The 13,422-nt window shown below is 35.2% G+C and overlaps 2 protein-coding genes across 2 annotated transcripts; both read left to right on the top strand.

The window, feature by feature from the left end:
- The first annotated feature begins 2,727 nt into the window (after window positions 1–2,727).
- On the top strand, window positions 2,728–3,734 carry LOC125600056 (agamous-like MADS-box protein AGL90). Its single transcript, XM_048773025.1, has one exon. The coding sequence runs from the start codon at window positions 2,755–2,757 to the stop codon at window positions 3,655–3,657; it is 903 nt and encodes a 300-aa protein (XP_048628982.1). The 5' UTR covers window positions 2,728–2,754; the 3' UTR covers window positions 3,658–3,734.
- Window positions 3,735–9,527: 5,793 nt separating this feature from the next.
- Window positions 9,528–12,434, top strand: LOC125600059 (myrosinase-like). The gene is made up of 12 exons (XM_048773028.1): window positions 9,528–9,733; window positions 9,823–9,883; window positions 9,965–10,026; window positions 10,118–10,193; window positions 10,287–10,452; window positions 10,559–10,820; window positions 10,908–11,023; window positions 11,106–11,326; window positions 11,449–11,483; window positions 11,605–11,719; window positions 11,832–11,934; window positions 12,025–12,434. The coding sequence occupies exons 1-12, from the start codon at window positions 9,557–9,559 to the stop codon at window positions 12,275–12,277; spliced, it is 1,647 nt and encodes a 548-aa protein (XP_048628985.1). The 5' UTR covers window positions 9,528–9,556; the 3' UTR covers window positions 12,278–12,434.
- Window positions 12,435–13,422: the final 988 nt, after the last annotated feature.

The raw sequence follows: 13,422 nt of genomic DNA, 5'->3' as shown, positions 1-13,422 counted from the left end.
ACTTTTCCCCCCGGTCAAGATCATCTCTCCATGTCTCTCACTCTTTCTAGTTGCTCCAAAGATAAGGAGCTTCTTCTACCTACAATAATGTACTAAATAAATATTCTCAATAAAAGATGATCAGTTACTAATGAAAAAAAAAATTGTCTAAACTACATTTTGTCAAGATGTCGAGAGAGAGAGAGAGTGAAATAACACAATTTAAAAAAAAAACCAAAACGTCACTTAGACCCACATAGAAAATAAATAATAATTACCCCAAACCGCAAACTAGTTTTTGTGTATAAATATATAAACATCAAACCGATCAGCTTAAATTAACTTAATAAGTTCAACTTTATATACTAGAATAGATTTTCAACATAATAAACAATGACCAAACCTTATACAAACTCAAATCTAGCTACACCAAAGTTCTATCATCCTCAACTGCAACTTAATAGTATTTTACATATGATTTTTTTTCCTATCATTCAAATGATTTTATTTTATTTTGGTTCTTATACAATCAAGAAAACCAAAAGAAGGTAAACCTCAGTACTTTATTTTTTATGAATGCTTCCCCATTCTCATATTAAGATCTCGACGACTGAACCTCAAAGAATCTGGCAAATGGTACCAGAGATTCATTAACGGGACTGTCAAGAATTCTGCGAAACAAGATTTCCTCCGCTCAAGCCTCTTCTTCTTCCCAGTCAGAAGAAGAGGCTCGCTGATGCATGAAACACTTTCCACCATCAAGATCATCTCTATATCTCTCACACTCTTCCTACTTACCCCATAGATAAGGAGGTTCTTCTATCTAACAATGTACTAAATAAACAATCTCAATAAAAAGATGATCAGTTATTAAATGAATAAAAATAATTTGTCTACAGCTACATTATGACAAGTGAAGATGACGAGGAAAGAGGGAAATAACAAAATTTAAAACATAGAACACTCAGAAATCTCAAACTAGTCTAGTGTTAAAAAAATATTAACGGACGGATTAGCCTAAATTCACTAATTAGTTTAATAAGTGCAACTTATATAATAAAAGGTATCTTCAACATAATAAATAACAACCAAACCTAATACAAACTCAAAGTTTCTAAACCAAAGTTCTATAATCCTCACTAAAACTTTATGAGATCTTACATATGATCTTTTATCATTCATATAATTTTATTTGATTTTGTTACTTTTTTTTTTGAACAAACTACCTTTCATCCAATAAAATCGAAATACACCTCCATCGTGAGTAGCGAAGGAATTTTGTTACTTATATAATTAATAAACCCAGAAAGAAGCTAAACCCCAATCCTTTTTTTTTATTTCTTTGTATTTCAACATTGTGAACAAGAAGAGGGTCAGTAGTCTCTGCCGTTGCAGGTCCTTCTCCTTCCGCTGAGACGGCCCTCTTTTTGTTTGTTCACCGCGGCACGAAATCATGAAGAAGCTGGAATAACTCAGAAAGAGAGTGGCACCTAGCCGTTGAGAGCGTCTATTATCTGAGAACAGAGCTCCCATCACAACAGAATGCACGCATGAAGCCGCCATCCGTCCCAACGTATTCTGCTCTTGAATGATGGAAAAATAATATCAAGAATTGAAGTATCAGAAGTTTCTGAAAGAACATGTCATTTCCGGTTTCCTATATTCTTTAAGACTTTTTGCGGATTTCCCAAAACAAAATTAAAGACGTGGTTAGCCATTTCTGGTTTCTTATAAAGATTCGATTTATCTTGTACTCCTTCCGTTTTTTTAATATAAGTCGTTTTTGAATTGTCTACGTAGATTAAAAAATCATTAATTTTTTATATATTTCTAAACAAAACATCATTAATTATTTACATAACCACAAATCAACCAATAAAAAAATAGAAGGTATATTATCACTGGTCATATAACATTAAGTGTTAATAAATTTTACATAGAAAACCGAAAACGTCATTTAATTTGGAACATAATTTTTTTTCTCTAAAACGACTTATATTAAAAAAATAGAGGGAGTATTACACAAGCTATAATAATTTAGTGAGTCTCAAATTTATAATTTTGGTTTAAATAATATAATAATTTTTTTTCTTTAATTCAGAAAATAAGCATGTTTAGTAGTATTATTAGAATTGTATGAATTTTCCTTGGATATATCTCTGTAATTTTAGTCCTACTATCTACGCAGCATTAGCTGGCAACATTTTCTTCTTAATTTGCATTGAAGTTTACTGTTTTTTATTGGTTGGTTTAATTGCTTCAACTAAGGGAAACATATCTTGAGTTATACAAATAATATCTAAAATTACATGATTATTATCTGCCTTATCCAATGATTTCCCGACAACTGTTAATGAATATATATATTCTTTTTGTAACTATTATAATTATATTTACTGCAATTTAGCATTAATGATCCAAAGAAAGTGATAAGATCTGCATACGTAATACCAGCCTCATTACACTATATAAACAAGAGCATTATCAAGTGCCAACATATCTCTATCATTCACCAACACAAAATAATGCCAAAGGGAAGGATAAAAATAGAGCCCATGACTAATAGCGCTGCAATGAACCAAACTTTCAGGAAGAGGAAGAAAGGTTTACTCAAAAAAGCCAACGAGCTGTCGACTCTCTACGGTGTCAAAGTTTGTGCGGTTATCAACAGCTGCGACAGTACGGAGCCGCCGGAGTTTTGGCCGTCAAAGGAAGGCGCTGAAGCAGTGCACTCAGCGTTTATGGTGTTCTCTGCCGGAGGAACGATGCAAGAGGATGTACGACCAGGAGAGGCATCTGGAGGAGATGATCCAGAAAGGACAAGATAGGGTGATGAGGCTACACACGGAGAATCGAGAGATTGAGCTTACAGAGGTTATGTTCGATCTTCTCAAGGGGAAGACGCTGATGCCGGATCAGTATGGTGATCCAAGTTTTATGAGAGACCTGAATCTTTTCATTGGTGATTATGTCAAAAATCTAAGTCACAGGATCGAGTTCCTCGAGGCGAATGGTGAGCCAGTTCCTCCTAATGTCGCTGCTACAGATGCATCTGGTCCTGTTGTTGGTGATGCGAACCCTTTTGTTGTCGAAACTGAGGGTTTGGTAAGTAACCCTACTGAAGCTTATGATCATATGCGTCAATATGATGGTATGGATATGAGTGTGAATGAGCAGGCTCTTGGAGGTTTTAATGATCATGTTCATCATCAGAATATGAATCATCAAGAACCATTTCAATACCAAACTCCTACTAACTTTTATGATCAGACTCAGCCTATGTTTTATGGTTCGAGTCAGGGTATGGATATGAATCATCAAGAACCGTTTCAATACCAAGGTCCTGCTAACTTTGATGACCAGACTCAGCCTATGTTCTATGGTTCGAGCCAGGATAAGTACACAGGTTTGAATCATGATCAGGGACAGAGTTCAAATCAGTATCCAAATTCAAACCAATCGTTCATGAGTCTTTTGATGGGACAACCTCAGCAGATGAGTGATGGTCAAGATACTGCAACCGTTGCTTCGATGGATGACAAAAATAATGGCTATCACCAACTACCAATCACCAGTCAGATGCCTCTCACCACCACCACCACCACCGCCGCCGCCGCCGCCGATCTTTCTGGTCATAGGATCAACAATGGTTGGCCAACGAGGTTTGGTTTGGACTGAAGTTTTTGCGTTTGCATTTCTGAATTTTTATATTGAAATGATTAAAGGTTTTCGCCTTTAAATCAGTTATGATTATCAGGCAATGTTGTGTCGTGTACCATATTATCATTGAATATTTTATTGTTTCGAATAAAAACTGTTGTTTTTGATATTAAATCATAAAGAGTATTTTTTTCCTTAAAGCCGTGGAGGAAGAATGCAACAAGCATTTCGCAAAAAAATTATTATCAGACAAACCATTAATCAAGAAATGTCATAAGACAGAAATATATAGTTAAGTTCAAAAGGAAAAAATAAAGACAGAAATATAGAGTTAGGTGACATGTAATTGCGTATGGATGTAGAATGCTTATTTATGATACACCATTATCTTCCCAAAGCCACATATCATGCAATAAATAATCACTACTATGCCTGATGATATCCATTGAAAAAAACAATTCTCCAATAATTAATTAATGTTTTTCTCGCTAAGCAAAAGCATATATTACAAAAAAAAGATACAAGTCTTGAATAATTCGTTAATGTTTCTCTCACTAAGAAAAAAAACGCATATGATTATATCCATTGAAAAAGTCTTCAGTAATTCCTTAGTGTTTCTCTCGCAGTCTCACTAAGCAGAAATATATTCACATTACAAAAGAACTCGGCGGATCTAGAAAATATTTTGAGTGGAGGCATAAAAATAATTTATTAATTAAAAACATTTTTTATTTTTATAATATTACATAATTCTGTTTTATTTTTTAATAAATATAAAATTTAGAAGAGGACATAGAGAGATAATATACTAATACAACTAAAATATTTTGTAACTAAATGAAGAAAACAAAATGAACCCATTACCCAAGTGAAATGAAAAGTATTATAACTATTTGTTTTAGAAAATAGTAGTAACTATGAAAAGAATGAGGAACAAAGAAAATTAACAAGAAAATAATGAAAGAACAAAGAAAAAGAACAAGAAAAGTAATGAATATAACACGTACACAAAAAAGGTCAAAAAGGTAAAATAAAGAAATGAGAAGAAAAAATGAAGGGAGGGGGTCAAGAGGAGATTCGAGCCTTTGCTGAGTGGGGGCAGAGTAAGAATTTCAGCCACCAAACTGCAGAATCTTAACAATCTTGGTGTAATTAAATTTGTTTTACTTTACAGTAGTGGCAGTTTTCCGCTTCTCTGTATAGCGTAGGTTCGCCGCTGTTCCTGAACCAAAACCTTATCAAAGATAGAATCGATAGACCATTTCTATGAATCTGTGGGACTAGGTGAGAAATGGTCGTATTCATTGAGTTGGTGGGAAGGTCTGCGAATCTGTGGGTCCAAAAATTATTGAAATGGTCCTTATAGCATTTATACAAAACTTTGAAAAGCTTCTCTAACGTAATAGACCATTTTAAACTCACCATACGCACTACACCATACGCACTACTAGTTAAAAAACGTATCATTGCTATTGCAATATGTAGATTTTTTTTTGATAAGTATGTGTTTGTCTATTGGGATTAACATAGAAGTTTGCGCCTGCTTTAAAGATGAGACGACTGCTTGTTGTTCCGTCAAGTTGATTGTTGTCCGTAACTCGTAGCTTAACATTCACAGTGCAATCTTTTCATGGCAGTTTGCAGAAAGAGCATACTAACCTAAGAAAAACCCAGTGCAAATTGGTAACGTGAATGTTACTTAAACTGAACCTATTATTATATGGCCCATCCTAATATATCGAAAGCCTAAAGAGCATACATTTAAATATTTTGTTCTTACAAAAATATGATAAGATTATTTTACCTCATGCATGTTTGAAGTCATAGCTTTGTCTGTTTCATGCATTTCAATAGAACCTTTGTCGAAGAATATTTAATTTATGAAAGATATAATTAAAATGTATTATTTATTTTACTTTTTTTTTTTTTTTTTTTAAAATACTTCTTTCATTTATCTTCCGAAAAGAGATATCATTTACAAATATCAGTTTAGAATAGAAGCTGAAGCAAAACAAAGAGCATAAGCTAAAACACGTGTGAGCATATATGATTGAAGTGGCCTTGACATCTGATGCAGAAGATGAGATTATATCTGAATGAACATGAACCAGTTGTACAAGAATGATCCTTGTCCATTATTGGAACCCGCCGAACGGCTACTGGTAGAACGAGTTGCCGCCTGATCAAGACCTGCTAACTTTGCTCTCAACAAAGTAGTGATGTCTTTTTTAATGACACGAGAAGGCTTGGGAGTACCTGAATGTATTCTTGAGTTCCGCTCCCGCCAAAGACTATAGATGGTGGTCTGGTAGAGTAGGTGGCAGATCGCTTTGAGCTTGGGGTTAGAGGAGCAACTCCGAAGCCAAAGTAATGCTGCTGTGTATGATATGGGGGAGATAGTGATGGATGGGTAAAGAAGGAGAGCCAGACCTCAGTTGAGTAGGAGCATTCAAAAAATAAATGAGAGCTTGTTTCATGCAGAGAACCACAAAGAACGCAATCTGGAGAAACCGAGATACCCCAATTCAGAAGCTTGTCACGCGTGGATAGCCGATCCCACATAAGCACCCAAACAATGAAAGCTTGCTTGGGTATTCTCTCTTTGAACCATACAGTTTTGTGCCAAGGGACCAGTGGTGGAGAAGGATGTAGAGAAGCCCATGTTTTAGAAGCTGAGAAGAGGCCAGGAGTGCCATTAAGCTCATTTTTCCAGAGAAAAACATCATGTTGAGTATTTGATGGTGATGGCGGTTCCTGAGTGAGAGCTTCACGTAGTAGTCGGACAACATGATGACGACCCCTAGGGAGAGTCCAGGTTCCATTCGAAGAAGCTTGAGCCACTGAAGAACTTAATTGAATTCCAGTAACCATTGGACCTATCTCGCCTGCCAAGTCGATAAGAGGACCATTTCCTGTCCAGTTATCGATCCAAAATAAAGTATAGATTTAAACTATAGATTAATACACAAGTAACTATCTCAGGTGGTATACCCAACCACATGTTCTTAGTGTGGTTGATGGTCAGGAACAGATGGCCCACTCGTGACAGGATCCTCAGTTGGGGATTACAAGCAGACCCCCCGTTGCCTCCTATGTAATGTTGCTGATGAGTCAATTGCTCATTGTTTCTTTGACTGTAACTTTGCTTGGGATGTTTGGAGAATCATGACAGCAAAATGTCACTTCGCCTCATCTCGTCAATGGACTGCAATACTTTCCCAAATTAAGAGCCATACTTCAAACAAAGTCCAAAAGACTCTTCTTCTTCTATGCTGGCAGGCGACGCTTTATGCGCTCTGGACAGAGAGGAACAATCGACTGCACAATGCTCATTTCACTTCATCAGACGGCCTGGTAGCTCAAATAAAGCTTACGGTAAAAAACAGGATCTCCAGTCTAAGAATCGACAGGCCAAATTTCTCATCTTCTCTACTTCAGTTATGGTTCTCTACGTGAAACCCATCCAACTAATTCACTGATTCAAATTTGTATCTTTTAGATATGTAAGGCCACTTGGCCTACTGAGTTCAATCTCTACAAAACATTTTCGGTCTCTTGCATTTAAAGGCCTGTTCGTTTGTACATCTGGAAGATGCATCCAGATGGTCCATCTAGATGTCTTATCCAGATGATCCATCTGGGTGTTGTTCGTTTCTTCATTTCGTCCATGCATCCAGATGAAATCATCTAAATGCAACTATGTTCGTTTTTTTCATTTTTTAACTTCCATATGCATCCAGATGGACTTATTAATAAAATGACTTAAATATATTTTTTACGTTTCGACGGAAAAATAGCATTTTTACGGTTTTGGCTGAAAATATTTTTGCGGTTTTTGAGGAAATATGTGTTTTTCGCAAAAAAGTGTATTTTATGGTTTTGGCGGAAAAATACGTTTTATGGGTTTGGCGGAAAAATACGTTTTTGTGGTCTGGACGGAAAAAGTGTGTTTTGAAGTTTTGGCGGGAAAAGCATTTTCGCGATTTTGGCGAGAAAAGCATTTTTGCGGTTTTGGCGGGAAAATACATTTTTCTGGTTTTGGCGGAAAAATACATTTTCTGGTTTTTGGCGGGAAAATGCGTTTTTTCCAGTTTTGAGGGGAAAATGCATTTTTCCAGTTTTAGCGAAAAAATGCGTTTTTCCGGTTTTGGTGGTGGAAATTTTCATTTTCCAATTTTGGCGGTAAAATTGACTTTTTCAGTTTTGGCGGAAAAATACGTTTTTCCGGTTTTGGCGGTAAAATTGTGTTTTTCAGTTTTGGCGGGAAAATGCGTTTTTCCGGATTTAGCGGGAAAATTGTGTTTTCCGGTTTTGGCGGGAAAATTGTGTTTTCTGGTTTTGGCGAGAAAATGCGTTTTCCGGTTTTGGCGGAAAAATTACGTTTTCCCGGTTTTGGCGAGAAAATGTTTTTTGCGGTTTTGGCGAGAAAATGCTTTTTGGAGTTTTGGCGGGAAAATGCGTTTTTTTTTGTTTTGGTCGAAAAGTGCGGTTTTACTGGTTTGGCCAAAAAATGTGTTTTATGAAAATTTGTGTTTTATGTTTTTTTTTGCGGAAAAACGCATCTTGCGGTTTTGGCGGGAAGTGTGTTTTTTCAGTTTTTGCGAGAAAATGCATTTTTTGGTTATAGCGGAAAAATGTATATGCAAAAAAAATTGAATTTACGGTTTAAAAATAATATTTTGATTTTAAAAAGTCATTTTTGTCTTTTATCATTTTGGACTAAACTAGATGCATCTGGATAATGCACCATCAAGACTCACTTTCATTTGGGTGAGAATTTGAGATGAGTTTTTAAAAATTCAGCTGGATGATCTATGTGGATGTAGCATTATAATGCACAAAACGAATATCAATTTGCATCTTCACCCAGATGAATCACCTGGGTGACCAAACGAAGAGGGCCAAATAGTAAAATCTTTTTCAAAAAAAAGTAACTATCTTGTTTATTCAGAAGTCACGGTTTTTTATTCTCTATTATAATATGTATTATTATATTTAGTGAAAAGATTTTTATTATTCGCTTCGATCAATCATAAACGCGCGTACGGGTCTGATTATCTAGAAACGATAGAAAAAAATGCAAAAAATGTGGTTGGTTTTGGTTTTCTTTGGTCTTTCGTAGACTCCGGTCTCATGTGATAAAAGTATATATAGAGAGGTAAAAAGACTCAAAACCAATAAGATATGCTGTGATTATGAGCGGTGAGGCTCGTGATAAGTGTGGCCTTGGATCAGTGTTACTCTAGATTCAACACTTGATAATATTTCGATAAAAATCTTCAATAATTTATGTCGTTAATTATGACGAATGTTTGAACATTATTTAATACAACAAATCTTGATGAATGATGATACGTGTCGTTCTAGTTTTGAGCAAACCTTCGATATATACATGCTGCATTCATCACTGTCGACGGATCAATTTGAAGATGTGAGACAATTCGTGTTCCAAGTTGTGTGTTCCAGATATGGAATGTAACAAAAAAAATTACACTTGAAAACAATATAAATAATATGACAAGAAAATGACACCAGATTTAATTGTCCAAAGACGTGCTTTCGTACAACTTCATAGGTTATTTACTAAAATTAACTCTAGGAAAAGTAGCAATAAATCATTCACAATTCAGATAAAAAATGCAACATCTTGTATTTTTTTTCCCAATGTAATGGTTGATTGAAGAACAAGGCATGCTAAAAACTGGAAACAAAACAAAAAAAAAAACATAATCAATCGGTGAACACTGAGCTAAAGTAAATGATCACACGGGTTTCATCTCAGCTAAACCTCTCCCAAAATATCAGAACACTTAGACAAAGAAAAATGCATACAACAGTCTTCTTTTGAAAAGGCTATATAAACCCTAGATGGGCACAAGGTTCCACACAACAGAACACATACATCAACATATTAACCATGAAGCTTCTTCATGGACTCGCTTTAGTTTTTCTATTAGCTGCTGCGAGTTGCAAAGCTGATGAAGAAATTACTTGCGAAGAGAACAACCCATTCACATGTAGTAACACTGATATTTTAAGCAGTAAAAACTTCGGAAAAGACTTCATCTTCGGTGTTGCATCTTCTGCTTACCAGGCATGTAACAAATTTTTTTTGACGTATAAATAAATACAATTCAAAAATACTAAAATGCAACTTCGCATGGTTGTTTCTTTTCATTTCAGATCGAAGGAGGAAGAGGTCGTGGAGTTAACATTTGGGATGGCTTCAGTCACCGATATCCAGGTACGTCACAGTGTATATATACACATGAGATGAACGTTGGTTTATATGTACATGTATTAATGTATTTGTAACTACTATCAGAGAAATCAGGGTCAGACTTGAAGAATGGAGACACTACTTGTGAGTCCTATACGAGATGGCAGGTTAATACATTGATACTCGTATGATTGAACTATATATGTATAAAAACTATACGTGTGGAATTGACATGTGATTAAAATATGTAAACTGCAGAAAGATGTAGACGTGATGGGCGAACTCAATGCTACTGGCTACAGGTTCTCCTTTGCGTGGTCAAGAATCATTCCAAGTATGTACATGTTATCCATTCGTTTGTATATTAATTGGGATCATTTAGTTGAAAAAGTACTAATTAATGTACGACATATATATACATGAGCAGAAGGAAAGGTGAGTAGGGGAGTGAACCAAGGAGGTCTTGATTACTACCACAAACTCTTAGATGCACTCCTCGAAAAGAATATAACGCCTTTCGTTACCCTCTTTCACTGGGATCTTCCTCAAACACTCCAAGATGAGTATGAAGGTTTCTTAGACCGCCAGATCATGTATGTTTATATTTGTGCCATGCTTCTTATATTATTAATAAAAGAAGAAAAAGACTTGGTTTTAGTTACATGCATTACTGAAATGATTCTATATTAATATGCACAGACAAGATTTCAAAGACTACGCGGATCTATGTTTCAAAGAATTTGGTGGAAAGGTAAAGCACTGGATCACGATCAACCAGCTATACACAGTCCCTACTAGAGGCTATGCAGTTGGAACAGATGCACCCGGTCGATGTTCTCCTATGGTTGATACCAAGCACAGGTGTTACGGTGGAAATTCTTCAACAGAACCCTACATCGTTGCACATAACCAGCTTCTTGCTCATGCCACGGTCGTCGATCTTTACAGGACCAAATACAAGGTGAGTTGTCTCAATACGTGATAAAGATGGTGTAGTGTAATCTAAGATATCTGATTCTAACTTAGTCATATATCACGTAACCAACAGTTCCAAAAAGGGAAGATTGGACCTGTAATGATTACAAGATGGTTTCTTCCATTTGATGAGTCTGATCCTGCCTCCATAGAAGCAGCTGAGAGGATGAACCAATTCTTCCATGGATGGTATATATATATATATATATTACAGAACAATGTAACAGTATATAGTGTATGTATGTATAATTAAAAGATATACATGGATCAGGTACATGGAGCCGCTAACAAAGGGTAGATACCCAGACATCATGAGGCAGATTGTGGGTAGTAGGCTTCCCAACTTTACCGAGGAAGAAGCCGCACTCGTTGCCGGTTCATATGATTTTCTTGGTCTCAACTATTACGTCACTCAGTACGCCCAGCCAAAACCTAACCCATATCCTTCAGAGACACACACTGCCATGATGGACGCTGGCGTAAAGCTCACATGTACTAGTCTATTACCACTAATTAGATACAGCCTTTCTATACATATAAATATTCTTTTATCTCCTTTTTGTTGCAACATACTTTGTGAGTGACCATCTGTTATTTCATCCTTGTGTTTACAGATGATAACTCACGTGGTGAATTTCTTGGTCCACTGGTATATATCAATGATCCACCCCCTAAGATTTGTTTTTCTTTCATTTTTTCAGTTTTCAGTATAACAACCCTAATTATGTTTTTTAATTGATGTGTATATTTATTTACTTCCATTTTCACAGTTCGTTGAAGACAAGGTAAACGGCAACAGCTATTACTACCCAAAAGGCATTTACTACGTAATGGACTACTTCAAAACCAAATACGGAGACCCTTTAATCTATGTCACCGAGAACGGTGAGTTTTACGAACTCTTTTCATTTATACCACATAATAATTATTGTATTTTGATATTAGTCGAAGAAACTGACTTTATTGTGGAATATTTTTAATGTGGCGGTTTATTTAGGATTTAGTACCCCCAGTGAAGAAAACCGTGAGCAGGCTATTGCCGATTACAAGCGAATTGATTATCTCTGCAGTCATTTATGTTTTCTCCGCAAGGTCATCAAGTGAGTGGATACTACTATAAATGATTTTCTTCTTATGTTATTTCTTCTTCTTTTTTGCTAACATTTATATATGATTGTTCTTGTTTTCAGGGAGAAGGGTGTCAACGTGAGAGGATACTTCGCATGGGCTCTTGGAGACAATTATGAATTCTGTAAAGGCTTTACCGTCAGATTTGGACTCAGTTACGTTAATTGGGAAGATCTTGACGATAGAAACCTCAAAGAATCTGGCAAATGGTACCAGAGATTCATCAACGGGACCGTCAAGAACGCTGTGAAACAAGATTTCCTCCGCTCAAGCCTCTCTTCCCAGAGTCAGAAGAAGAGGTTCGCTGATGCATGAAACACTTTCCCCCCGGTCAAGATCATCTCCATGTCTCTCACTCTTTCTAGTTGCTCCAAAGATAAGGAGCTTCTTCTACCTATAATAATGTACTAAATAAATATTCTCAATAAAAAGATAATCAGTTACTAATGAATAAAAAAATTGTCTACAACTACATTTTGTCAAGATGATCGAGAGAGAGAGTGAAATAACACAATTTAAACCAAAACACATCACTCAGACACACAGAGAAAATAAATAAATAATTACTCCAAACCGCAAACTAGTTTTGTGTAATAAATATATAAACATCAAACCGATCAGCTTAAATTCACTAATCTACTAATACTAATAATAGCAATCCTAATTAATTCCAAAGGTTATGAGTCCACTTATGTTGAAAGGTTGTATCTTTTGAAAAAGAAGTGTAAAGGGTTGTGTCTTTTCTAAAAGTTCTATGTCGGAAGGTTGTGTCTTTTCCAATTAATTTTTAAGGTTGTAAATCCACTTATGTTGAAAGGTTGTGTCTTTTGAAAAAGTAGTGTAAATGGTTGTGTCTTTTCTAAAAGTTCTATGTTGTAAGGTTGTGTCTTTTCCAATTAATTCCTAAGGTTGTGAACTTCAATTATGTTGAAAGGTTGTGTCTTTTGAAAAATATGTGTAGAGGGTTGTGTCTTTTCTAAAAGTTATATGTTGTAAGGTTGTGTCCTTCTAAAAATAGTCTAAAAGTTGTGACTATTCACTAGTATCTTTTAAAAAGTAAGAAGTTGTGAGTATTAGAAGAATACGACTATTCATATTGAAAGGTTGTGACTATTCAAATAGGCTTTAAAAAATCTATAAATCGTATCTCCCATGCATTTTTCAAATCAAGTTTTCACTAATCTACTAATAATAAAATGGTGAAAAAAATAATGTCAAAGTTGCAACTTTTCATCTAAACAAGGTGTCTTTTCATCTCAAAGTGGGATTGCTTTAAAAAATATTGGTTTTATTTAAGTAATGTGTTAGTTTATATAATAAGTGTTGGTATTTTATAAGAACTCTCCCAAAAATTAAAAAAAATATTATAAATGAGACGGGTCATATTAACGTAAATCAACATATATTTATTACAATATTCAATTTTCTGAATATTCATTTTCAATAAATAAAGCAGGTAG

The sequence above is a fragment of the Brassica napus genome, unplaced genomic scaffold (genome assembly GCF_020379485.1).
Source record: "Brassica napus cultivar Da-Ae unplaced genomic scaffold, Da-Ae ScsIHWf_210;HRSCAF=368, whole genome shotgun sequence".
Taxonomy (NCBI): domain Eukaryota; kingdom Viridiplantae; phylum Streptophyta; class Magnoliopsida; order Brassicales; family Brassicaceae; genus Brassica; species Brassica napus.
The sequence above is the reverse complement of the archived record's forward strand: the minus strand, read 5'-3'. Positions and strand labels throughout refer to the sequence as shown.